The sequence below is a fragment of the Enhydra lutris genome, unplaced genomic scaffold (genome assembly GCF_002288905.1).
Source record: "Enhydra lutris kenyoni isolate GAN:26980312 unplaced genomic scaffold, ASM228890v2 scaffoldscaffold13, whole genome shotgun sequence".
Lineage (NCBI taxonomy): Eukaryota > Metazoa > Chordata > Mammalia > Carnivora > Mustelidae > Enhydra > Enhydra lutris.
Genome location: NW_019154097.1, coordinates 3,130,545 through 3,156,460, shown reverse-complemented (window position 1 = coordinate 3,156,460; position 25,916 = coordinate 3,130,545). Strand labels below are relative to the sequence as shown.

Here is a 25,916-nt window from a genome sequence, read left to right as displayed (position 1 = left end):
GAATATGGCCTGGACTTAGTTATGTAATTTTAACAAATACATGTCAGAAGTGACTGTGATTTCCAGGATTAGCCCATAAAAAAGCATTGCTGCCTCTTTAGTCTCTCTTGGGTCAATCTGGGGGAACCAACTCCATGTTAGGAAGACACTGAGGCACAAGGCCCTGTCCTCTGGAGAGGTCCATCAGGGAGAACAGCTTCCCACCAACAGCCATGTGAGTGAGCCATCCTGGAGGTGGATCCTCCAATTCCAGTCTAGCCTTCATGGAGCTGTAGCTACAGCCAGCATTTGCACTACAACCTCATGAGAAGTGAGCCAGAACCACCCAGCTACGCCACTCAAATTCCTGATCCACTGAATTGTGAAAATGTTGTTTTAAGCTTGCCAAGTTTAAGTGTAGTTTGTTACAATGTAATGGGTAGCATGTATCCTTCCCTTTCTATTCCCCTCAACCCAGATTTATTTTTCCCCATTTTAATTATTGCCATCTGATATACTGTGTATTTCCCCCAATGGAATTATACCATTATGTTTTATTTATTCCATGTCCAACAGCATCTAGTATAAAGGTGCTCAGTAAATATGTGTTGGATGAATGGAGGTCTATGTCTATCTGTCTGTCTTTGTCTCTGTGAGGTGGTTTAGGATCAGATGGGAGTTCAGTGAGGGTGTAAGAGACAGCCTCTCCTCTTTACAGATGAAGAGAGAGATAATGCTTATTGCTTACTCTCAGCCCTTCTCAGTTGTAGCCCTCCTGGCCCAGACCCCAAGGACAGGTTTACTATGCTTGATTGAAGATTGATTTCCTTCCTTTTGGGAGTAGTTGCCCAATCCCTTGCCCCTGTCCTCCTCCACCCTCTGCAAAGCAGTCTCCAAACTCTCAGAAATGGAATTTCCCTAAGCCAGTTTCTATCTTTCCAAGAAAATCTTAACCATCTTTCTCTCCAGGTACCCCCTCTTCTCAGAGCAGGGGTTTGGGTATGGGGTAGGGTTTAAGGGGAGCAGGGTGGGCACAGGAGCTCTTCAGAGCTCTACCCTCTGTCCTCATTCCCCAGGAGCCCCTAGGACATGTCTGCCAGCTTCTGCACCTTCAGATTCTCCCCTCTGGGTCCGGAAGAGGGAGCAGGACTCTTCAGGAGAACTCACACCACACAAAGCTATGGGGGAGCAGGCATCAGTACTGAAGGCAGTTGGATCACCAAGGCTGCTTCTTGGGAGGTTAGGGTTGTCTGGCTGTCAGGTCTGAAATGTAAGCAGGAGGACACTGGAGTGAGCTAAAGGTGTGAGCAGTACTGAGTTTCAGTATGACCAGGGATGGGTCAAAGAGAACAAGGACTTAGTGCTGCAGTGGAATCTGGGCAAGGGACAAGGGTGGAGGTTAGAGGACAAGAAGAGTGGCGAGGTGGGGCGCCTGGGTGGCTCACTGGGTTAAGCCTCTGCCTTCAACTCAGGTCATGATCTCAGGGTGCAGGGATTGAGCCCCACATGGGGCTCTCTGCTCAGTGGGGAGCCTGCTTCCCCCTCTCTCTGCCTACCTCTCTGCCTACTTGTGATCTCTCTCTGTGTGTCAAATAAATAAATAAAATCTTTCAAAAAAAAAGAAGAAGAAGAAGAAGAAGAAGAAGAAGAAGAAGAAGAAGAAGAAGCCCTGCAAGGTGTTACTGAGCACAAGAAGAGAAGTGAGAAGAGCTAGTGATCCAGGCCAGGACAAGCTGGGTCTGAGAGGAGGGGAGGGGAGGGGAGGGGAGGGGAGGGGAGGGGAGGCAAAGTCACACCTGGATTTCTGCCTCCTGGAGGAATCTTGGCCCTGAGAACAGTGTGCCTCACTGGGTGTGAAGTCAGAGGATGGTCCCTGGTGCTGGCTCTGACATAGCTGAGTTTCATACTCAAACCAGGTGTCAAACCAACAGATACAAGTTGTTCACTCACACACTTGGAATCATTTCTGGATGGCTGTCATGCTTGTGGTAGTTCCATCCCATTGGGCACAGGAAGAAACTGGAGAAGTTATGAGGGTGCCTAGGAAAGGGAGGGGGTATCCAAGCTTCTCAGAGGAAAAATCAAATCATGGCCTGCCACTCAGCACCCCCAAATAAGATAAAGAATCTCAGCCTCTGGGGGATCACTGGGGGTAGAGTGGGCCTGGAACAGTTGGCTGAAGGGGTCTGGAAATAGAAACTGTGGAGTCACACACAAAATGGTTGAGGAAGCATGTGAAAATTGGCAAAATGATAAGAATGACAGTTGAAATGTGGGATGGATACCAGAGGTTCATAATACTATTCACTCTCCTTGGGTATATGTTTGAAAATGTCCATAACAGAAGATTACAAAAGCTTTAAAACAAAACAACAACAAAGTGTGAATGTATCTGCGTGTGGCGTTTGTAGCCTGCTGATGTGGGTGCTGAAGCAGTTCAGGGACCTCTGCGTGTCAGTGCAGATGTGTGCCTTCACCACCGTGGGCACGGACTGCGCAAGCTGCAGCGTGCCTGCGGTTGGGGACAGCGCTTGGGCAGGGCAGGAGGAAGCTTTTGCTCTATGCAGGCCCTCCACATTCACCTAGCATCTTGCGGATTGAGTCTCCCTCATGATCACAACCTGCCCAGGCCACTGGTGCTGTAATGTCCATGTAACCAGATATGTGAGACAGGGCGGCTATGTGCCTGAACTTGTGACAGGGTGTGAACACGGTTATCTGTGTGTGAATGCCAGGCACTGAGTGTGGATTTGGGGGGCACGACTTGGTGTGACGGGGCCCTGGTCCAGAGTCCAATGGTGTTAGAATCCTCACTCTCCTTTGAACGGTCCCCGGCAGCTCTCCAGCGCCCCCTCCCCCTCTTCTGATAGTATGTAGGGGGAAACACCTGTTGGGGGGCTGGGATCGGCAGAGGCCCCCGGGGCCTCTCCCCCGGCGCCCCCGCCCGCCCTGCCCCTGTCGGGTCCCGCCCCCGCAGCCGCGCCGGCAGAGCCGCTAGTGAGCGCACCGCGGCCAGAGGAGCGCACGGCGGCAGGAGCGCACGGCGGGCGACCCCGCTCAGGGAAGCGAGCCGAGCAAGTGGCTGCCCGAGAGGCGGGCGGAGCAGAGGGAGCGCCGTGGAGACGCCGGGGGCACCGGGCCGCGCCAGGCTGGTGAGTGCGCCGCGGGCCGTGGGGAGCCAGAGAGCGGGCGTCGAGACCCCGTGGTCGTGGTCCCTAGCCCGCCCGGTCCCAGGCTCTGTCCCCGCCGCCCACTGTTCCCGCGCCTCCTCAGTGCTGGTCCTCTGCGCCTCTGCCTCGTCTCTCCGTCTGTTTCCTTGCTTCTGTCTCTATTTCCCCCTATTTACTGTCTCGCCCTGTTTCCTTCTAATCTCTTGTCTCTCTTCAGTCTCTGTCTCCTTCGTGCTGCGTCGCTATTTCCCGGTCCCTCTCAACCACTGTCTCACTATTTGTCTGTCTCTCCAGCTCTGTCTCTGTCCCTGTCCCTCTCTGGACTGACTGCCTGTCACTCAGGTCTTGTTATTTATCTCTTGCTTCTCTATGTCTCTTACCTTCCCTCTTTACCCAGCATCTCTATCAATCTCATCTCTCCCTACTTCTGTCTCTTCGCTCTTGTGTTTGCTGGATATCTCTGTCTCTTCCCACTATCTCTCATTATCTCTCAGTCTCATCTCTATTTCTATTTCTGTACCTCTCCTGTCATTGTCTCTCCATTGGATCTCTCTTTTGCTCTCGCCTTCTCTCCCCACTCCCCTCTCCTTCTCTCTGTTTCTTGGTCCTTGTCACCCTCTCTGATCTGCTGTCTCTACCTGTCCTCTGTCAATGTCCCTTTCCATCTCTTTGGGTCTTGTTTCTTGTCTCTCCTGTTCTTTCTACCTCTGTCTGTCGATCTCTGGGAAAGCTATCTTTCTGCTTTTTTTCTTGTGGCCCCCTTACACTTCCCTGAAACAGTGACCAGCTCCTCTTGTGCTGGGGGTTGTGGGGGCAGCAGGGCCCAACACTCATAATTCCCACCCCCACAGGCGGCCCTTTCCTCTGGGCCCCGCCTGGTGCCAGCCCCCTCACCAGCGGGGGGACTGCGCCTGGAAGCTGTAATGGAGGCCCTGCAGAGGCAGCAGGCAGCCCGCCTGGCCCAAGGGGTGGGGCCATTGGCCCCCCCACGCTCACTGCCACCACCACTACCTCCTTTGCCTGGCCCCCGGACCCTGCAGGCCCCTGAGGGGGCCTTGGGGGAGGTTGGGACTGAAGAAGAGGAGGATGCTGAAGAGGATGAGGAAGGGGAGGAAGCCGGGGCAGAGGAGGAGGCAGCCGAGGAGAGCCGTCCAGGGACACGGGGCCCCAGCTCACCTTCCAGCCAACCCCCTGGACCTCATCCCCATGAATGGACCTACGAGGAACAGTTCAAGCAGGTAGGACCCCCTCGATGTCAGGCCCTCTCCCCTTTCTCTGGGCAAAGGCAAAACCAGGGGATTCTTAGCCCACCCACCCCCACTGCCCTCTGCAGGATGGAAAGACAGAGACAGAGACTTGGAGAGAGGGGGAAGACTGAAAAATAGAAAATGACAGGAAGGGAGAAACAGACATCCAGAGACATGGAAAGAAGTGCATAGGCACACACTGAAAGGTGCAGGAGACGCCCAGAAACATGGAGGCATGACAGACTAGAGGCTTTTGGTGAGGCTGGAAGGAAAAGTGGGAGGGGTGAGGAGCTTCGAGAATTCTTTTGAGGGAGCGGGATCTGAGAAATGAGGATTCCAGTGCCAGAACCATCTTATCCTCCCTTCTCCCACATCAAGTCATAAGGTCATATTCCAGCAACCAGTTTGGGTTTCCTGGGCTGCCTATTTCTGTCTTTTGAAGTAGGCTGGAGGTTGCTAGTCCTCTGGCAAGCTGATAGCCCCCTCATCTCTTCCCTGGTGCACTGCCCTCATCCAAACCTCTCCCTGGCCTGAAGTCTGTGGGTGACAGTTCCTAGTCTGTGATGGCCACTACAGCCACAGTGTGACTAAAGGACTCCTGCACAGCTGGGAATGACAAGATCTTACTCATAGAGCCTTAATTTGAGGTTCTTCCTCTCTGTGGAATGCATCTGGTTGTTATTCTAAGGCACTGCTTCAGGTTGTCACTATGAGGGTATTATGAGGGACTCTGACTCTAGGTGTGTTGTCCTGGTAATGTTACTTGTAGGATGTTGGTCTTGGGTATTTTCCAGAAGTATTCATCTGTGCCTAGTACTCTGTGGCATTAGTGTCAAACTGGAAGAGTTATTCAGAGCTCTGTGGTTCTAGCGACTGTTTCTTCTGGCTGTAATTCTGGGAATTATTACTTGGAGAGCATGTGTGTTATTTGTTTGTATCCATCTAATACTTCAGGCTCAGTTCTTGTGGGAGTGTAGGTCTAACGTGAAACTCTAGGGTTTGTTACTTATGGGTGTTTTTTTTTTTTTTTTATTCTGAGAGTTCTTCTTGGGTAATGGAATGTTACCTATTGGTGTTACTCAGGGACTGTTATTCTGGGTAAATGACCGTTACTCTTGGGATTGTTTCTCCTGGGTGGTATTTGGGAGGTGAAACTGGAGATGAGGCTCCAGGTGACTGGAAATGTGTGGAATGACCTCTGGGCCTTCCAAGTTCTGACCCCACAGGTCCTGGGTGGTGCAGGGCCATTACCTCTGTGGCAGCCTCTATAGTGGAGAGGTCACTGTCCCTGGAAAGAGACCAGAAGGTGGGCTGAGGGGCTCCAAGTTTCAATCCAGGAGCTTCTGAGCATCTACTCTGCCTGAGGAATGGTTTAGAGGTATCTCTGCCCTTCGTCCCCAGCCTTGATACATGGAGATGTGAAAACCAAGAAGCCTTTGCAGGAATGAGCAAGAGTAAATGAGTGCCTCAGAGACATCTGTCAGTTTCTTCAATGTGATGCACTCTCCTAGCCTGACTTCCTCCCTAGGGCTCTGTGCATGCCCTGGAGGGCAGGCTGGGCCTCCTAAGCTTCCTCTCAGTCCCCTATTCCCCAGAGGAATCGTTTGAGTTTCCCAGGGCCTGCCTGGCCAGTGGAGGGTCTCTGCGTATATTAGAAAAAAGTGCCCCTACCTACCCTTACAGGGAGAGAGTCTAATGCCAGGGAGTCCACATTTCAGACCCTACTCACCCTTTCACTAAGAACCCTTATTCAGGGTATAACCTGAGTTGGGGTTCCAGGGGGCGGGGGGAAGCCAATGGAGCTGAAAAAATGACCTCAGTCCTTCCCCAGCTGTACGAGCTTGATGCAGACCCCAAGAGGAAGGAATTTCTGGATGACCTGTTTAGCTTCATGCAGAAGAGGGGTGAGTGGGGTGATGTAAGGGAAGGACCCCTACTTACCAGTTTTGAGGAAGGGAGACCCCAGGGTTTAGTCCCTAGGTTGGGTCCTCTCTGCAGAGGCCTGAGCTTGGCAACACCTATCCTTTGGGCCCTCAATAGCATCTTTAACCTCTGACCTTGCCCCCCTCCTCCACCCAGGGATTAATTAGTGGCCAGCCCACTGGCAGGTTAATGAGTGTGGGATCAATTGGGAGGGTGGGAGGGGGAACTGGTAGGGGGTTGGCTTGGGGGGGTTCCCAGGATTGGGAGGCTGGGAATGCCTTGTTCCTCTTTCAGTGGCCCTTTGTCCAGCCTTGTCTCTCCTCAGTTTCCCCTTGCTTTAGGCAGGGGAAACCCAATGTGCTCCACAGCAGGAAGGACTGGGATTAGACTGAAGGAAGGACTTCCCAAGGGGTAGGCTGGGGACCATGTGATTTGGGGTTGTGGAGGAGGAGGAATTCCTTTCCAGGAATCTCAGAGCTAGAAGAAAATGCAAGGGTCCAGGAGATCAGGGTGGGCGGCAGTCCATCACTTAGGCTTCTCCCCAGATTCATGGGTCGGAAGACTGACTCATTATCTCTCTCTACAAAGCTAATTAACTCACTCGGAGCTTGGCCTGATAAGCCACTAATTAACTAGCTGCACTGCACCCCCCCCCCCCCTTGGGGCAGCTGCGGGTCAAATTCCCCCAGGCTCCCACTGCAGGCCCAGCATCCTCTTTTGGGATCCTTTCTAGCCAGGGAGCATCAGTGGGACCCCAGGTCTTTTTTGCTTCCCTGGGAGGCCCAGTCATTCTCGAGGTCTGCCTCCGCTGGGGAAGTGGGGTAGGGTGGTCTGAGCAGGTCCCAGCATTCCCTCCCATCACCCTCAGGCCGGGAGCTCTGCCTCCCTCCGGTCCCTGCCTCCCTCCGCTCCCTCTGCTGAGGGAGGAGGTCCCGCGGGACCGATAATTTCCCCCCATTAATCAGGCCGCAGCTAATTGTTCGGGTCCAAAGGCGGCGGCGGAAGGGGACGGGATCGGTAAGGAATTAACTGGGGCCCATCGCTCAGCGCAGACAGGCCCCTTTGTCAGGACTGGCCAGCGGGGGCGGCGTGAGCTGCGGAGTTGGCGAGCCGAGCTGGGGGCTGCTGCTTCTCCTATCACCTATCCCCCGGTCTCGGGCAGCCATCCTGGGGCCCCTACTTAGGGGAGTCCAGCTCTTCAGCACTATCAGGAAGTCCTTACTACGGTCTACCCCAGGAGTCTACCCCAGGGGTCGGCAAACTTAAGCCTGCTGGCCAAATCTAGCTGCCAGCGGGATTAGAATGGTTTTTACATTTTTAAATAGTGGGAAAAAATTAAAAGACGAATGACATTTCAGGACATGTGAAATTCGAATTTCAGGGTCTGTAAATAAAGTTTTTATTGCAACACAGCCGGGCCCATTCCTATAAATATACTCTATACCTGCTTTCAATCTATGGCAGAATGGAGTAGTTCGGATAGAGGAGGTTTGACCCTCAAAGCCTGTAATATTTACCGTCTGGACCTTTACTGAAGTTTGCCGACCCCTGATCTAGTTTCCTGTCCTTCCTGCTACAATGCAGGGCTTGGGGACTCTGTGGACTCTGCCTGGAATCTCACCTCCCCATCCCTCCCTATTCCCTTTTCTCAGAGGTCTTGCGCTGTACCCTGGCCTCGCCCAGGTAACTGACTCCTTCAGTCCTTGAGGATGTCCGCAGACAGGATCTCAGTCTTAATGTCCTGACTCTCTGTCCACCTCCCACCAGGGACGCCAGTGAACCGTGTGCCCATCATGGCAAAACAGGTGCTGGACCTGTACGCGCTCTTCCGTCTGGTGACAGCCAAAGGTGGCCTGGTGGAAGTCATCAACCGCAAGGTGTGGCGGGAGGTCACGCGCGGCCTCAGCCTGCCCACCACCATCACGTCGGCAGCCTTCACACTACGCACCCAGTGAGGCCAGGCGCGCGAGCGTATCGGGGAAGGCGCGGGAAGGGGACCACAGAGCGTGGAGGGCCCAGGGGTACTTTCGTGGTGGGCTTGATCAGTTGGGTCCAGCCTCCCACCCACCCTGCCTTGTTCGTCCGTCCCTAGGTACATGAAGTACCTGTACCCCTACGAGTGCGAGACGCAGGCACTCAGCTCCCCGGGGGAGCTCCAGGCAGCCATCGACAGCAACCGACGCGAGGGCCGTCGTCAGGCTTATACCGCCGCCCCGCTCTACGGCTTAGCTGGGCCTACCCCTCGGGGAACCCCGGGCCACCTCTCGGTTCCGGGCGCCGCCCAGCTGACGCCTACGCCCAGCCCCGGTGCTGCCCAGGGCTCCGCCTCAGGCCTGCCCGCCCACGCCTGCGCGCAGCTGAGCCCGAGCCCCATTAAGAAAGGTGTGAGGGGAGAGGGGCTGAGGTTTGGGCGTCTCTGAGACCTAGGGGGTGTGCTGAAATATAGAGAACATTAAAATGTGGCGACTCTGAAGTCTGGGAGGCATTGAGGTATGAGGGCAGTAAGGACTGACAGGGCGCTGGGGTTTGCCGATCGCTAAGGTTCAGATGTACCGAGGTTTGGGGTCAATGAAGCCGTGGGAGGTCTGGGGTACAGGTTACTGCGATGTGGGCCTGAAGCTCAGAAAAAGGCCATTTATCTAGAGGAGGTCCATTCCACACCTGTCCAACTTGGGCTCCTATTTGCATGTAGTTTTTGCCTCCTGTGACCTGTATTATTTAATAACTAAGAACAAGGAAAGCCCCCACATTATCTTGGACCAACCTAGGCATATGTTGGCCCTTTGGGCTCGCCAGCTTCAGAGCCTCGAGGCTGAGACTCTGGATGGGGCGGGGCGGGGGCGAGGCAGATCACACTTGGTGCTTCAGCTTGGGTAACCTTCATTGGTCCCAGGCCTGGGAGGTGAACCAAATGCAGAGGCAGAGTTGGTTGGTCCAGAGAGTTGAATGACCTGTTCTTCCAGAGGAAAGCGGAATTCCAGCCCCTCGACTGGCACTGCCTGTGGGCCTGGCTTTGGGAACTGCAAGGGAGAAGTTGGCACCAGAGGAGCCGCCAGAGAAGAGGGCTGTGCTGATGGGGAACATGGACCCACCTCGACCTGGAGTTCCCCCCAGTTTCCTGCCCCGTGGCAAGGTTCCCCTGAGGGGTGAGGAGGGGTCTGTGCACTGAAGGAGAACATAGATGTTGGAGGTGGGGCAGAAAGATCCCTCAATAGACAACTGTATGATTATAGGTGTTGGGCAGAAGTGGAATGGGGGTTGTCTATAAGGATGGAGGGGGGAGCTTATAAGTCTGAAGCCTGATTCTCCAAAATGTGACTCCCTGCCCCTCCTGGACAGAAGAGCGGCTGGATGGGCCTCTCAATCTGGCAGGCAGTGGTATCAGCAGTATCAACATGGCACTAGAGATCAACGGGGTGGTCTACACTGGTATGGGTACTGCAGGCTGTCTATACTGGCATGAGGTCAGGGGTATTTGCTCTGGCATGGGGATTTTAGAATTTCTCAGCTAGCATGAGGTTCAGGGATATCCAAACTTGCATGGGTAATGTGGTGGTCAGGGGATTGCTACAATGGCATGGGTTAAAGTGGTGTCTACAATGGCATGGGGTCTAAGGCATGACCTCTCTGGCATGGGTACCATGGGATGTCTGCCTTGTCATGGGCCTATGTATCAGTGTAAATATTTCTTGTTTACCTGTTTGAGGGTATCTATATTGGCATAGGAGTCTCCACTGACCTAAGGGGTTTGTCCTCATTGGTTTGTGGCAAGGATATGTGTGTGGTGTTCTAACAATCAAGACACTGACTTTTGTTTTCCTCTTCTGTTTCTGTGCCCACTCCTTCCTGCCTGTGTTTTCCCTCTACCATCTACTCACCCCTTTGTCAGGTGTCCTCTTTGCCCGTCGCCAGCCTGTGCCAGCTTCCCAGGGTCCAACCAACCCTGCACCTCTTCTCCCTACAGGATCCCCTTCCAGCACCTCACCATGAGAACTCCCACTTGGAATTAAGAGTCCCAGCTCCAATGCTGAGGGGAGGGGAGGAGACATCCCCCACACCTTGATTCTTTCAGGGTGCCCACTCTAGGACCCAGCCCTGGGACATGACCCCCCCCCCCCAAGATGCCATGTGGGATTGAAGCCAAAGAGTTTTCTTTCAATGTTACATCTACCTCATTGTAAAGGGAGAGCATCTCTTCCCTGCCTGACCCCAACAGCATCAGCATCTACCAAAGATTTCTGCCCCCAGTAACCTCAGTCATCTCATGTGCCTCCCTGTGTCGATGTCATCTCTAGGACCCCACCTCTTCAAAACATACCTGCTTCTCTTCAGAAGCCATGTGAAGGGTTAGGTTGGGGTGTTGTGAAGGAGTCGTCCCTCAGGTCACATCTGAACAATAAAGCTGCAGTCCCTCCCTCTCCAGTGCCTTCTCTCCTTTTTCTTTGGGTCTGGGGGTTGAGGTCAGAGGTTCTCAGAGGGGACGAGAGAACAGCAAAGGTCCATGAAAGTAGAGGGGCTGGGGGTGTGTGTGCCTGGATGGCTCAGTAAGTTAAGCCTCTGCCTTTGGCTCAGGTCGTGGTCTCAGGGTCCCGGGATCGAGCCCCCTCATCGGACTCTCTGCTCAGGAGAGCCCCCTCTCTCTGCCTGCCTCTCTACCTACTTGTGATTTGTCAAATAAATAAATAAAATCTTTTTTTAAAAGGAAGGAAGGAAGGAAAATAGAGGGGCTGTATTTCATGACTCTGACTGCCTGAGTTCAAATCCTGATTCTACTACTAGAGTGTGGGGTGGCCTTGGGCAAGACATTTAATCGCTTGAACCTCTAAGACTCTTGATTGTGGTATCCCAGGGAGTCTCCTACTGATCTATGGGAAAGGATCAATCCTTTAAAAATAGGTGTATTTATATGGGCAATCTCGGGGAATAGGGTGGGAAACCTTTCCGGTACCCTGGAATTAGAAGAAAGGCAAAACCTTGTCTTGACAAGCAGAAGCTGGAAGCTAAGGTAGGGCTTGACAACTTGGCTAGGGTAACCGTTGCCTAGGTAACCAGACAGCTTTTGACATCTTTCACGGGCCCTGTCGGTCACTTCCGGCATCGGAGGGCTGAATCGTGACGACACTTCCTGTATCGTGGTTCAACCACGCACTCGGATTAGCCAACCTTCTCTATTTGGCCGGATGTCCCGCCTTCTGGTTGATCCCCGGCTGAGGCGGGGTGGCAGTAGCTATGGCGGCTGTGACTGATGTGCAGCGGCTACAGGCCCGTGTGGAGGAACTGGAGCGCTGGGTGTACGGGTCGGGCGGGCCGCGCGGCTCGCGGAAGGTGAGCGATCTGGTTTCCAGTGCTCTCTTTTTGGGGCAGAGCAAGAGCGGTCTACTGGCCTGGTCCTTGGGATGGATGCTACCACTCCAGTTTAATCTCCCGCAGCCTGGCTTTTGACATAATAAAGGTTCGAAACCTTCCAGAGCTTATCGGACCCTCGGGGTCCATTTTCATATGGCGTGCACTGCGGGTTATTAGCACCAATTGCAATGGGCTCGGTGTGAACTCTGACTAAGACGCCTCCTCTGTCCTCGCGGACTAGCTTGGGGAGACCTAACACACTCGAGAAACTGACTAGAGAGAGTATCATGAAGAGCTGGAGTCCGCAGTGGAAGGGCCGTCACAGAGCGCTGCGTCATTAATTGCTAAATACTGTACAGAAGGAAAGCCATGGGACACCAGAGGAGGCAGAGCAAAGGTGGATAAGGAAGGCCCCCGGGATGGGAGGCGAGGTCTGAAAGAGCCAGGACTAGGCGGGAAAGAGATTGGGTACCCCATGTTGAGATATGGACCGGACTCCTTCACACCAGTGACTGGATTTTGACAACCGTGAAGCTTAGTTCTCTCAACCCCCACCCCCTCATCCCCTTTTTACTATGAGAAGATCTTTTACTGAAGGCGGAGTGTCAGGCATTCCCTGGCGTTAAGTGCATCAGAGGTAATGATGTCTTTTGTACATTTCTTCTGGAATTAGTTGTCAGTAACAGATTATGCCCCATTTGAGAACTGATTTCTCAAAACATTTGCTTCAGTTGACATCTATGACACTAAATCCTAATTTTTCTCCTTCCTCTATAGCTGTTGCTGCTTAGTCCTATTTGCCTCCCCATATATTCGACCCTTGCATATTGGCATTCCTTATCCTGTATTCTAAAATACAGGTTTTAGAAACCTGGGTGAGATCATTCACTCCTATAGCCTCTCCCTTTGTTTAACACTTTAATATCGGGACTCCACACCCTCTACCCCTAAAGTCTAGGTAGGTTCAGCTAGAGAGATAGGAACCAGGGAATATAATATATAGGATATACTAATGCCCTATGAATGCAATTATAGCTAATTATCTCCCTAATCAGACTTGAAGCTTCCCAAGGACTACATGATTATCTTTCCCTTCACACTGAGGATTCCCGGAAGGTGGGGTTGCATCTCCTTTAAGGCAAAAGAAGGGGCCAGCCTACTTTGCTGGGACAAGGAGATTTGGGAGTCTGAGGGAATGAGTGTTTTTTACCTCTTTCAAGCCTTGAGTCAAGAGGTGAATCTTGGAATTAACTTTCAATCCTCTTACAGGTGGCTGATGGCCTAGTCAAGGTACAGGTGGCTTTGGGGAACATTGCCAGCAAGAGGGAGAGAGTGAAGATTCTGTACAAAAAGAGTAAGTGATTCCATAGGGTGCCTGCCTGACCTTCCTATGCCCGTGCTTCGTGGGATGTGGTCCTTGCCCTCCAGCCCAGTAGGTCACTGGAATTGCCCTATAGGGATAGAATGTGAAGATGTTTTCTTGCTGAAATGGTAAAGTGGGGTGTTGTGCTTAAACTCCAAGCCCATGATAGTGTCCTAAGTTATGGGATAAGACTCTGCCTCAAAGATCCTCTTGGTAGAGTAAGGAGGAGAGATATGGGATTTCCATAGGCAAGGTTCAAAGGCAGGAAAGAAATTAGATCCTGAGAGCCCCAGGGTCTAATTTTTTTTTTCCCATACCTTATTTTTTTTAGCCATACCTTTTTGCTATGTCAAAGCAAGCAACCTAAAAATTAGAAAAAGCTCTGACTTGTCTTGGTGGCACTAAGGGGCAAGGGACCTTCCACCTTTGTTGAAGATAGGTCAGTGGGAAAGGTGAGGGCCCCAGAATAGTGGAGGCAGTTGTTCCCATCTGTAAAGGCTGAGGTTAACCAGGACGTGGTCAGAGGGGAGAGAAAGGGAGATGAGGCCTGATGGAGGTCTGCTGATGGCCACTGTGGATGTCATCTTCCCACTCAAGGCTCTCCCCAAGGTTGACCACTGATATCCTTCTAATATCCCCTAATATCCTTCATAAGACAGATTCCCCACTCCCCAGCCCCATCCCATTTTCCATCTTGCTTCTTTTCTAGTTGAAGACCTGATCAAATATCTGGATCCTGAATACATTGACCGCATTGCCATACCTGATGCCTCTAAGCTGCAGTTCATATTAGCAGGTAGCGCTGGACAATGTATGCACATGCATCTGGGGATTATGGTTTGTGGGGGAAGCTGGGCACAGAGATGGCCACCCTGACAGTTCTCTCATGGATACAGCTCTGGAATCTGCATCTGGAATTCTGGCCTAGCTCTGGGCTGAGGCCTGAGGTCATCATGTAGTCCTCTAGTAGGCTTTGGGTGTGGTATCATTCTGAGCCAGCTGCAGGCCATAGTGCCAGCAACAGTGGGAACTACTTCAGTGTTCTATCAGTGATCAATCTCTAGGATTTTCCTTCAGAACCTTCCTCACTTCCATTCACTAGACAGGAGAGCTTCTAGGAAAGGGTGGGAGCAGAACATTGCATTTGGGAGAGGCGAGAATATTGGTATGAGTTTCAACATTTTTCTTTCATGTGAGAAAGCACTGGGATTTCATAGTTCTAGACCTGGCAATGTCTGCTACCCAGTTTAGTCAGCCACTCCATGAGGTAGGGCTTGCCAAGTACCTTTGTTTGTTCATTCATTCAAAAGATGTTTAATGACTGATCATCTGCTGTGATCCAGACCATCCTTGGTGTGAGGTATATGGTGGTGAACCAGGACATCCTTAAACCATTGCCATGGCTGAGGTACCAAGTTCAGGAGATCTTCTCCTACACCAACTATGGAGTCCAGCCTCTCCATCCCTCCCTGTCCACTGCCTCAGTGTCTGTCCCCTCATACATGAATAGTTACAGTCGAGTCCTCTTCCTTACCCTAGTCTTTCTCTCCATGCATGTGATCCAGTATCCTCTTCCCCAAACACATCAATATGCTACTTTGTCTACTTTGGAACCTCAGCATCTCCATCTCTCTCCTTGCTAGAATAAAATCCTAATTCCTTAGCCTGCCAGTCAGAGCCTTCTATAGTCTGTGGATCTACCTTCCCATGCAGCTGTTTCCTGTGCTTTCTTTGCACCAATTCAGCCAATTGACTTCTTTTTCCTCTATTAATTGATAAGCATCCTTGCCTCCCAACATTTGACATAATAGTCATCTCTTCTTGAATGTGCTTCCTACTCGCTGCAGCCATTGAAATCACCTGTGCCAGGTCCAGTCCAGATCCTGCTCTTCTCACTGGGCTCTGTTGTTACTGCCCCATCTCTCCAGAAGCTTGTAATTGTCCCTGCCTCTCAGGGCCACTGAGCAGAACCTGCCGGATAGTCTGGCGCATGTCTCCTCTTTCATACCATCCCAGGAGTCCTTGGGCATGGAGACCCAAGTCTGAAGTACTTTGTCTCCTGTGGTGTCAGAGGGACTTACTGAGTTTGCTAATAGGAGGCTAGAGAAAGAGGCCCTAGAGTTAAAACTTTAAGACAGGTGGGATTTGGAGAAATGTAGAGGCTCTTTGGGCTCAAGATGGCTCATACCGGAGGCATCTAGGAGAGGTGGGGGCAGAATGGGGGAATATGCACCTAGAGAAGGGGCAGTGGGCAGAGTAGCTGCCCCATGCTCCAGGACTCAGCCATCTCCCCTGCCATGTTCTCAGCCCCTCACATAGAAGTAGCAGTGCCCAGGCTTACCTCACTGCCTTGTCTGTTTTTGCCTCAGAGGAGCAGTTTATCTTATCCCAGATTGCACTCCTGGAGCAGGTGGAGGCTTTGGTGCCCATGCTGGACAGCGCTCACATCAAAGGTACCTCTTTGGGGCTGCAGCTCTACTATTCTGCTTGGGGAGGTGGGTGGATGGCCAGGACTTCCCTGTGCCTCAGGTGCCCTGGGTTCAAGCTAAATCTGTTCCTTATCTTTACCCTCATCCTGGGGGTACCTGCTACCTGCATTGGGATTAAAATGGCCAGAGCAGAGTCAGTTTCAGAACCTCAGGCAGTTTGGACCTAAGGACACTAGTTTAAGTCCAGCAGCCCCCAACTCTGGGTATTCCTTCTTCCTCACCCTCTCAGCATCTGTCTGCATGGTGCTGTGAAGCCCGAGTTCCTGCCAGGCTTGTGAATGTGTGTAAATTCTTCCCACCGCACTTCCCAGAGCAGTCCCTGGGCCTGTTTTTACAGGCAGACAGTGACTTTAATTGAATCCAGATATCCATCTTGTCTGTCTCTGGAGGTATTTTTTCCCAGTTCCCTATCCCTACCCCTGATCAGCTATCTGCTGAGGGTCTGACAGCCTTAAGCTGAGGGCCCAGCATGGTGGCCAAGGCTCTGGGTGTTGGATTCCAGGTGTCCAGCATAGGAACCTGGCATTCATCTTCAACCCACCTGCAGGCTCCCTATTCCAGGCAGACCTGGTCCCACTGGGCAGAGAGCAAAGGGAGAAATCCTATGATAGGCAAAGCTTTCTTTACTTCATCCTGCTTACAGCACTGGGGTGGGGGCATGGGGCAACTCTGGGGACCCCCTCCTTGTTTTCTCCTAGGAGCCTGTATCTTCACCCCCTCTGGGTCCTAGAGTAAGATGGGTGGGCACGGAGCCCCGCCACCTTTAGCTGCAGTGGTCGATGAAGGCTGGCGTTTGCTTAGCTTCTCCACTCAATACTCTAATCCTGCTGAAGACCTAATAGACTATTGAGCAGTCCCAGGGGAAGGCACAAGCATCATCAGGCAGTGTGTGTTGTGTTTTACAGCCGTTCCTGAGCATGCTGCCCGCCTGCAGCGCTTGGCCCAGATCCACATCCAGCAGCAGGTATGGGAGGGGAGAGGACTGGAAGGGAAAGTAGAGGTGGTGAGGCTCCTAGTCCCCACCCGTGCTACCTGGGGAAGCAGCTTCAGGCTACGCTCATGTCAGCTCCAGGGGAAACTTGAAGATTTATCCTTTATCTTCCATCTGCCTTAGGTCTCTTGCCTCTGAGTAGGACTGTTCTGAGACACCAGAAGGTTGATAATGGGAGGTGCCCAAGAATTTCTGGGGATGGTGTGTCCTTGACAATGAGTGGAGGAGCTGTTTTCTGTTTTGTTTTGTTTTACCATTCCCAGGCCTTAGATTAAAGTTCAGAGAGGATTCAAACGTAGGGGACAGGAAAGGAGGTATATATATGTCTATAAACTAGCAGGAATATTTCCTTAAATGAGTGGTCCACAACCCCCTTAGGACTGCTGTTAAGGTACCCATCTTGGAGCTTGATTGTGCCTTGCTAGAAATTTGCTCCTTTTGGCTCTGGGGTTAAACACTACCTTTTCTAGGCTTTATGGGGAGTGAGGGCCCCTTATAAGGCAGGAAAGTGAGTGGGAAGTGGGGACTTTATCCAGCTCCTTTCTCTGTCATATGTTGGCCCCATAGGACCAGTGTGTGGAGATCACTGAGGAGTCCAAGGCTCTCCTGGAGGAATACAACAAGACTGTATCCTTTCTGCTCAGCCAGGCCCCTAAAGAATGCTGCCCAAAGTCCTGTCCTTTTGTTCCATCTCCAGCTCTGGCTGTTTTACCCCATCCCAATGACCCTGTCTATTCCCCTCCTCCCCAACCCTTTAGCAGGTGGAAGATCTCTCCACTCCCTCATTCAAGCTCTTGTTCTCACCTTGACCTGCCACCAGACAATGCTTCTCTCCAAGCAGTTTGTGCAGTGGGATGAGCTACTTTGCCAGCTAGAGGCCGCCAAGCAAGTGAAGCCAGCAGAGGAATGATGGCTGCTTCCCATTCCTGGGTGGGCCAGGACAGCCAGGCTCCAGGGCCATGTGCTAAACTGCCTTTGTAACAGGGCAGAGGCAGCTCTGTATTTACTGGATTCTCAGCCTACCTGCATTCAGGTGGGGCTCTGAGGTCAGAGCTCTAGCTACTTGACGTTTGCTATTTGCACCCTTTCCCCACATCAGTGTCCTATTCCAGTGACAATAAACTATAGAAATCACTGGAGGTGTGTGCCAACTTCCTGGTCTTTGATGGGAATGATGGTGAAGATGAGGGTGGTAGAGGGCAGAATTGTCAGCCTTGCTAGTGGTTGGACCAGGAGCGATACTCATCCTGGTCTAGCTTTCTGGGGGATGTAGAGCTCTCAGCACAGATACTCTCATTTTATTAATATGAGTGGAAGATTTGTTTGTGCATTCATTTATCTCACATTTATCAAGTATCCTCCAAATGTCAGATACCATGCTAGGTGGGGAGGATGTGATCCCTGCCCTGCACAAACTAGCTGCAGAGATGATCAAGGAAAAGACCCATCCCACCAGTTGGGCACTGGGTCCTTTGGAGCACCAAAGAGAAAGGGATGGGGGAGGCAGCCCTGGAAGGTGATATGCAGGGTATTCGGGAGCCAGGGGAGCAGCATGTGCAAAGGCAGGATCCTTGAGGTTTCTCTCTTAAAAGCTTACTTGGTGCTGTTAAGCGGGAAGAGGAGCCCAGAATAGGTTTGGTTGCAGGGCTTTGGGCTCTTTGGTGGGCATGGTCTGTTTTTGGAGGGGTGGGGGTGGGGGTGGCTGGGATAGGGACGGAGGGAGCTTGATGGAGCGGAGATGGAGATTAGTGCCTCACTCCACCAAGTGTTTGCTGCCCCCTTGTGGTCTCAGGGAGCGCTGTGGCCCCAAACCCCTTCAGAGCTGCCTGCCCGCCCGCCACCCCACCTGCACCGTTTCGCTAGCATCTCAAATTCAGCATGTCCTAAGATGGGAACTTGGCAGTCATCCTAGATTTTTCCCTTCTTCTCAGTACAGTCACCAACTCACCAAACCTACCTCCTATTATCTCCCAACTTAATCTACTTTTCTCTATTCCAACTGCTATTTCTGTTTCATTCTCTTAAATCATTTAACAAACATTTGAGCTTCTACTATGCGCTAGGCACCATACGAGTCTCCGTGGGCACGCCCCCGGCACCCCGCCGACTGTTCACCCGCGGTTGCAGACCAGTTTCCCCGCTCCCACCCCCTTTGGCGGCAGCCAAAGTGAGCTGTGCACACAAACTGGTTTGACTGGCCCCTGATGAAAAGCCACCGTGGCTCGCCATGCCCACAGGATGAGGTCGAAGCTCAGAACTCGGTGACCAACGCTCTCCCCCGCGCAGCAGCAGCCACTTCAAACGGAACCTCTTGCCCCGTCAAGTGAAACCCACTGCTTCGCCTTTGCTATTGCATGCGCTCTACTGGTGACGCCCCCCGGCCATCTTCTCAGGGCCAGATCCTCCCCATCTTTGGGACGCGAGTCTCTGATGGTGGCTCCTCTCCGCGGGGCTCTTCTGCGCCCCGGTAGGGGTACCCCTTACCCTGGGCGTAACAGCGGAGACTGCCTGTATGTTCATGGTCTCAGGCTGCCCTGGCTCAGCTCACTCCTAGACGTCCAGCCCATCCTCGGTTTTGCCGCTGAGGCACCGCGGGCTACAGCCTGGTAGGCCACGGCCCTGCAGGTCCCGCCTCTACCCGGCGTGCGCGGCCCCGCGGCTTCGGCGCGCTCCTGGCGTGCGCGCCATCTTGGCTCCATATTGAACCGGAGGTGTGCGCAGCCGTGGCGGTGAGAGCTGGAGCGCGGCGGGTTTGGGGTCGGTGATGCGGGTGTCTGGATGTACAGGGAGGAGAGCGGAGGCTGGCTCCTTGGTGTCTGAGGCATGCTGGGCTTTGGACCGCCCGTGGCGGTGGAGGGGGCCGTGCTGTGGACCACGCTCTAGGAGTAGCCCACGCAGCGCCCCGCGTCAAGCCTCTGAGTTTCTGAGTGACCTGGGTTGGGAGCATCAACACTGGGAATCTCAGGGTGAGAGGTGCTCGGCCCTATTCTTAGGATCCCGGAATGGGGGAGGGGTTCAGTTCTGTTTGAGGAGCGTGTGGAGGAGGGTTCTTTGCTCTTGCCAGGCAGCATGGAGTGTAGGAACCTCTGCGAGCGGAGTGAGGGGTCCTTGTCCCTGTCTTAGAGAGCTGTGGGTGAGGGGCGCTTAGTCTTGTTTTCAAAAGTCTGCGGCAAGGTTGTAACCGGGGCACAGGGACGCAAAAGCACCTGGCTCTGGGGGTCCCGAACAGAACAGATTCTGCCACTCCCAGCTGACAAAATCCAAAGGCAGAGAGATGAGTGTCGATAAAACAAGAAAGGACTTTATTTCAGTGGATCCAACACTGAGAAGACAGCGGACTTAGTGCTGTCTCAAAAACTCAAAAACTGTCTTCGAAGTGCTGACAGTGCTTCTATTTATACAAGGAGAACGTGGGGCAGCAGTCAGTCTGTAGGTGCAATGGGCAGTAAAAGGCAGGTCCTCATTGTCTTGGGGCCAAAGAGGATCTTGCTGGCCTTAACACAGTCCTTACTGCTTGAGGAGTAGTTTTGGTTCCCATCAGGGGATGCTTTGCTTGCAGAGTCTTTTGCCTGAGTTAAAAGATAGCTAAAGGGGTGCCTTGCTGGCTCAGTAGAGCATGCAACTCTTGATCTTGGTGGTTGTGAGTTGGAGCCCCACGTTGGGTGTAGAGCTTTAAAAAAAAAAAAAAAGACTGGAAGAAAGATAAACTGGAAAGAACTTCATTAGAAAGTACAGGTTGAGGTAAAAATGGAGGTACTTGAAGTCCATGTTGAAGGGCACAGCCCTGTCCCAAGGAGCTCAAGGTGAAGGAGGCTCAGTCCCAGTCCTAGGGAGCTTAGGATGAGGGGGCTTGGCCTATCCTAAAGAGCCCAGTGTTTGATGAATTTGGCCCTGTGTCAGGGAATGCACGGTGGAGGGAGGCTTATGGCTATGTTCAGAAGAATGGGGCATTTGGGATACTGCCTTTTCCCAGGATAAAGTAGGCATGGCACTTGTGCTGAGAAGCCAGGGGTGAGGGGATACAGTCCTGTTCCTGGGAAGTCTGGGATGAGGAGCGGGACCATTTCCTGGAGAGCTGGGGTTAGAGGATGGCTTGGGGCGTATTGCCCAGCATTCATCTGACACTTCCCTGCAGTGGACCGTGAAATTCAGACACAACAGCAAGTGGAATGGAGCACTACCGGAAAGCTGGCTCTGTGGAACTCCCAGCACCTTCTCCAATGCCGCGGCTACCTCCTGATACCCTGGAGATGCGGGTCCGAGATGGCAGCAAAATCCGCAACCTATTGGGGCTGGCACTGGGTCGATTGGAGGGTGGTGGTGCACGGCATGTGGTGTTCTCAGGTTCTGGTCGGGCTGCAGGGAAGGCAGTCAGCTGTGCTGAGATTGTCAAGCGGCGTGTACCGGGCCTGCATCAGCTTACTAAGCTGCGCTTCCTGCAGACCGAGGACAGCTGGGTGCCAGTCTCACCTGACACAGGCCTGGATCCCCTCACGGTGCGCCGCCATGTACCTGCAGTGTGGGTACTGCTCAGCCGGGACCCCCTGGACCCCAATGAGTGTGGCTACCAGCCTCCAGGAGCACCCCCTGGCCTGGGCCCCACATCAAGCTCCAGCTGTGGTCCACGACCCCGAAGAAGAGTTCGTGACACCTGGTCCTAAAGATGTGCCAAGCAAGCTGTTTTCCACGCACGAATGTCTAAGATGGCTTTGCCTCAGGAAAGCCTCTTGTAACTGTTGAACATCCCCAACAAGACTTGAATCCACAGAAATGGGCCTCCCTGTCCTGCTTCCCCTTCTTTCTGGAGTGTGAAAAGGGACTGCTACGAAGAGTTACAGGTGTGCAGTCTCAGCTGGGGTCTGGATTGCTTAAGAAGGGTTTACTTGGCATTCTACCTACTGTGCCTCTGTCCTTTCTTCTGACAGAGATCCAGGGAGTGGGTTAGGAAATAAACGTTCTGCCCATTTGTTTGATGAGCCTCTGCTTGACCTGCTATGTGGAGGTGAGAATAAAGAAGGGGGAGTCCCTGTACCCTTCCATCCCACCCCTAATTTAGGGACATTTTTCTTTTGCAGCATTTTTTACATGGTAGTGATTTACAATGTAGTGATTAAGGTCATGGTCTCAAGTACTGACTACCTGTATTTGAATCCTAGTTCTGCCATTTGCTAGTAAGTTACTGCTTTGTGAACTTGGGCAAGTAGTACTCTGAGCCTTAGTGATCCCATCCATAACACAGGATATATGTGGTTTTTACCTCATAGGGTTGTTATGAGGATTAAATGTAGAAATACACACATATAACTCTTAGATACCACCTGGGCGTATAGTGTTATATAAATGTTAATTGCTATCATTATTAATAACTCCACTTACAAACACATTTTTTTCTATCTTAAAAACAACTCATGGGGCACCTGGCTGGCTCAGTTGGAATATCGTGTGGCTCTTGATCTCAGGGTCATGAGTTCAAGCCCCATGTTAGGTATAGAGATTACTTAAATAAATAGACTTTAAAAAACAAAAAACATAGCTTGGGGCGCCTGGGTGGCTCAGTAGTTTAAGCCTCTGCCTTCAGCTCAGGTCATGATCTCAGGTCCTGGGATTGAGCCCCACATCAGGCTCTGTTCAGCAGAGAGCCTGCTTCCCACTCTCTCTGCCTGCCTCTCTGCCTACTTGTTCTCTCTGTCAAATAAATAAATAAAATCTTAAAAAAAAAAAACAAAACAACCTATAGCTCAATTTCATATCTCCTCTCCAGGTTTCATCCTTCCTTTTTACCCCTTGCTGCTCCTTTTCTGTCTCAACTTGGCCATAGACTCTTAAATTCACCATGGTAAGGCAGGGGCATGAGGAGAGAGGTAAAGATTACAGTGGTAGCCAGGAGTCTGCAGGAACAGAGCAGGATTGTGGGCAGTGTAGATTCAGTGAAGAGTTAAGTCAGGTGAGTCTCCCACTGGATTTTGAGGTCTTCTCCAATGTATTCAGTAGATTGAGTGTCCATTCACCAGGAAAGCACAAACTTGGGGCTCTTCTGGGTTCACATTGTGGCATGGAGGGCCCAGCAATTTTAGAGTGGTGAAATGATATTTGGCTGAGTCTAGGTGGGAGGGGTTAGGAGGTTGGGAGAAATGGAGGACAGAGGCCTCAATAAGGGCTTTAGGGCAGGGATTAGGGGACCAACCATAAGGCCAGAAGGCTGTGGTCAAGCTTTGAATGCTGCATTCTGTGCTTTCCAAGGGAGGTTGCCTAGAGTAATAGAGAAGACCCTGAGGGAGAGGCAAGTGATGCAGATTCAGGGGATATTAGAGACGTGAAATCCTCTGAGCAGCTCCCCAGCCAGGCCTCTCAAACACAGAAGGTAAAGGAGCATCTAACACACCCCTAGAAGCTCTGGCAGGCACTCTGGTGTCTTGCTAGCAGCAACTGCCTGACTTCTCCCTATTCTCTTCGTGGCTAACTCGGGTTTTTCCTCCTTCCCAACTTCTGCATATTGCCTTTTCTCTAAGCATCACTTGGTGTTTTCTACCATGAACAGCTTTCTGAGTGTCACTAGTCCCCAGAATTTCAGGGCCAGCCTCTTGAAGACTGTTGTTACATACCTCAACATCCTATCCTGATCCAGTCTGCTCTAGCCATGGTGTAATGGTCAAGTGGAATAAACATGGTGACTGGTACTGAATGAATGCTTCAGTAAGGTGGTATCACAAGCCCTCGGAGTCCTAGGAGGGGCTCCCATTTGGGCAGCTCACTGAGGAACCACCTGGCAACTCCAGGATGATGGCAGGGGTATGTGTGAGGGAAATAGCTGGGGTCAAAATTGGGAGGAACAGGATCTGCAGTTCCAAGAATCAGGAAATAGGCCAGAAGCTTAGAGAGGGATGATTAGTGATTCTGGGGTATTTTTCCTCCTGGGTTTCTATGGGGCCCTATTGGAACCTAGAGGAGGAATTATAGGGAGGGAGCCAGAGAGAAGACAGGCCTTTAGAGCCAGAAAGCTTGACCCAACTTTGGAGGGACATAAGAGTTGTATGTAACTGCTGATTTAGTTTCTTCCCACATTCTTTTTTTTTTTTTTTTTTTTTTTTTTTAGGATTTTATTCATTTATTTGACAGGCAGAGATCACAGAGAAGCAGGCAGAGAGAGAGGAGGAAGCAGGCTCCCTGCTGAGCAGAGAAGCCGATGCGGGGCTCAATCCCCGGACCCTGGGATCATGACCTGAGCTGAAGGCAGAGGCTTTAACCCACTGAGCCAGCCAGGTGCCCCTCTTCCCACATTCTTAATCCACTCCAGTGTGGCTTCTGCCTCCATAATTTCTTAGGAAAGGTTATGCTTTGGTATGAAAGGTAAGGAAGTGGAGATAGCTCTTTCAAGAAGTGGGATTGTGAATGGGAGGAGAGGTGGTAAATGTAGAGGAATGTGGGATACAGAGAGTTTTTTATTTTAATGACTTAGAAATTTGAGCTTACTTGTAGGTTAGTGGAAGAAGCTAGTAGAGAAAGAGAAAGATGCAAGAGACTGGTTAACTCAGAATGAGACTCTGTAAGAGGTAAAAGGGAATGGGAGCCAGAACCATGGAGGTATGGGCCTCCCAAAAGGGACAGGAGAGAGGACTCCCTGTAAGTTCCCAGGGAAGGAGTTGAAGATGCGTGTGCATGAGGAAGGGTGTGGAGGTGAAGGTGGGATATGAGGGAGTTCAGAAGGTTTCTATCTCTTCTTAAAGCAGGAATCCAGCTCTGCTGCTGAGAGTGGAATGAGGAGGCTGGTGGGAAAGTAGTATGAGATAGTTGTTGCAGGAGAGAGAACCAGAGAGGTACAGGAGGATGACCAGGCAGGGCTAAAAGCCCAGGGAGGCTGGTGACCATGAACTTGTAGTGTTATCAGAGTGTGTGAGCTTCAGTAGCATCCATAGGTGAGGACTCAGAGAAATCACTGTCGCATTCTTCCAGACTGTGGTGGAGACTGGCAGAAATGATGAAAGAATAGTGAGGAGAATAGCAAGATGTAGTGAAGGGTCAAGGAATCCAAAGTGGGCCAGGAGACAAGTGAAGATAGAAAGGGGTAGAAGTCACTGTCCTGGAGATCCACATGAAGATGTCTGGGGTGGGGTGGAATGAAATGGAGTAGTTGAGAGAACTAGGACAGGGCACTGCCCTAGGGCAGTCATACCAAAGTACCACAGAGTGGCCTAGAACAACAGAAATGTATTGCCTGACAGTGTTGGGAGACTAGAAGTCTCAAGTCGGCGTCAGCAGGGCCATTTTCCCTTTGAAAACTATGGGAGAATCCTTCTTTCACTTGTCCTAATTTGTTTGTTTGTTTGTTTGTTTGTTTGTTTTAAAATATTTTATTTGACAGAGACCACAAGCTGGGGGAGTGGTAGGCAAGGGGAAAAGCAGGCTCCCCGCTGAGCAAGGAGCCCGAAGATGCAGGGCTCCATCTTTGGGCTCTGGGATCACGACCTGAGCCCAAGACAGATGCTTAACCAACTGAAGCACTCAGGCGCCCCAGACTCATCCTAATTTCTGATTTGTCATCAGTCTTTGGCCTTCCTAGCTTTTAGATGTCATTCTAAAATGACTCCAGTCTTTCATCTTCACACTTTCTTCCCTTGTGTCTGTTTCTATGTTCAGTTTTCTCCTTTTTATAAGGAAACTGATCATATTGGATTAGGGCCCACCCAAATAGACTCATTTTAACTTGATTCCCTCTGTAAAGATCTTATTTACAAATAAAGTCACCTTTTCTCGTACTGGGGTTAGGACTTAAACATATCCTTTATAGAGGGAAATAATTTAACATTAACTAAAGGATGAGATGGAAGAAGGTGGTTTTGAGAGTTTTAGGAGCTGACTGGACTTCGTTGTGGCCATGAGAGTGGATAGCTGGGTGGTCTGGAGGGAAAGTCACTGAAAATGAGGTTGACGAATTAAGAGGCTGGGGAGGGTGGCAGTGTGTTGGGGGCAGGAGTTGGGCATCAGGATGGGCAATGGAGTCATCCAGGATGGAATGTGCTGAGCATTCTTTTTGCCTGGTTTGGAGATGTCATGTCAGGTGATTTTATTAGTCTTGGGATGGGGACTTAGAAACACAATATGAGGGCACCTGGGTGGCTCAGTGGGTTAAGCCTCTGCCTTCGGCTCAGGTCATGATCCCAGGGTCCTGGGATCGAGTCCTGCATCAGGTTCTCTGCTCCTCGGGGAGCCTGCTTCCTCCTCTCTCTCTCTGCCTGCCTCTCTGCCTACTTGTGACCTCTGTCTGTCAGATAAGTAAATAAAATCTTAAAAAAAAAAAAAAGAAACACAATATGACTGGTGGTGTTATATACCTTCCCCGTGTAAGCAGGCACCACATCCTGCCAATTTTGCTTCCTAGGTGTCTCTCCATTCCCACGGCCTCTTGTTTTG

At 51.5% G+C, this 25,916-nt stretch overlaps 3 protein-coding genes across 7 annotated transcripts; all 3 read left to right on the top strand.

The window, feature by feature from the left end:
• Positions 1 to 3,740: 3,740 nt before the first annotated feature.
• LOC111146090 (AT-rich interaction domain 3C) lies at positions 3,741 to 10,374 on the top strand. The gene is made up of 7 exons (XM_022501474.1): positions 3,741 to 4,387; positions 6,228 to 6,300; positions 8,087 to 8,270; positions 8,412 to 8,701; positions 9,283 to 9,465; positions 9,659 to 9,748; positions 10,209 to 10,374. The coding sequence occupies exons 1-7, from the start codon at positions 4,073 to 4,075 to the stop codon at positions 10,307 to 10,309; spliced, it is 1,236 nt and encodes a 411-aa protein (XP_022357182.1). The 5' UTR covers positions 3,741 to 4,072; the 3' UTR covers positions 10,310 to 10,374.
• Positions 10,375 to 11,490: 1,116 nt separating this feature from the next.
• Positions 11,491 to 17,647, top strand: LOC111145732 (dynactin subunit 3). 4 transcript variants are annotated; one of them, XM_022500893.1, is made up of 7 exons: positions 11,491 to 11,644; positions 12,935 to 13,019; positions 13,738 to 13,824; positions 15,398 to 15,481; positions 16,423 to 16,481; positions 17,076 to 17,135; positions 17,329 to 17,647. In XM_022500893.1, exons 1-7 carry the CDS (start codon positions 11,549 to 11,551, stop codon positions 17,416 to 17,418), a joined length of 561 nt encoding a protein of 186 aa, XP_022356601.1. In that variant the 5' UTR covers positions 11,491 to 11,548; the 3' UTR covers positions 17,419 to 17,647. The 4 variants fall into 4 exon arrangements, with proteins under 4 accessions (XP_022356601.1, XP_022356603.1, XP_022356604.1 ...); XM_022500895.1 differs by having other exon boundaries at positions 11,520 to 11,644; positions 17,045 to 17,135; positions 17,329 to 17,409; XM_022500896.1 differs by lacking the exon at positions 15,398 to 15,481 and having other exon boundaries at positions 11,520 to 11,644.
• A 1,537-nt stretch (positions 17,648 to 19,184) lies between these two features.
• LOC111145957 (ribonuclease P/MRP subunit p25 like) lies at positions 19,185 to 21,484 on the top strand. Of its 2 annotated transcripts, none has more exons than XM_022501281.1 (2): positions 19,185 to 19,237; positions 20,644 to 21,484. In XM_022501281.1, exon 2 carries the CDS (start codon positions 20,678 to 20,680, stop codon positions 21,167 to 21,169), a length of 492 nt encoding a protein of 163 aa, XP_022356989.1. In that variant the 5' UTR covers positions 19,185 to 19,237; positions 20,644 to 20,677; the 3' UTR covers positions 21,170 to 21,484. The 2 variants fall into 2 exon arrangements, with proteins under 2 accessions (XP_022356989.1, XP_022356990.1); XM_022501282.1 differs by lacking the exon at positions 19,185 to 19,237 and adding an exon at positions 19,376 to 19,474.
• Positions 21,485 to 25,916: the final 4,432 nt, after the last annotated feature.

Bases quoted from the DNA above. Each gene is read 5' to 3' on its own strand.
- LOC111145732 (XM_022500893.1), top strand. From the start codon at position 11,549: ATGGCGGCTGTGACTGATGTGCAGCGGCTACAGGCCCGTGTGGAGGAA. The intron at 13,020-13,737 runs GTAAGTGATTCC...CTTCTTTTCTAG, and splicing joins GAAGATTCTGTACAAAAAGA to TTGAAGACCTGATCAAATAT. The intron at 15,482-16,422 runs GTACCTCTTTGG...TGTGTTTTACAG, and splicing joins GGACAGCGCTCACATCAAAG to CCGTTCCTGAGCATGCTGCC.
- LOC111145957 (XM_022501281.1), top strand. From the start codon at position 20,678: ATGGAGCACTACCGGAAAGCTGGCTCTGTGGAACTCCCAGCACCTTCT.
- LOC111146090 (XM_022501474.1), top strand. From the start codon at position 4,073: ATGGAGGCCCTGCAGAGGCAGCAGGCAGCCCGCCTGGCCCAAGGGGTG. The intron at 6,301-8,086 runs GTGAGTGGGGTG...ACCTCCCACCAG, and splicing joins TAGCTTCATGCAGAAGAGGG to GGACGCCAGTGAACCGTGTG. The intron at 9,466-9,658 runs GTGAGGAGGGGT...CCTCCTGGACAG, and splicing joins TGGCAAGGTTCCCCTGAGGG to AAGAGCGGCTGGATGGGCCT.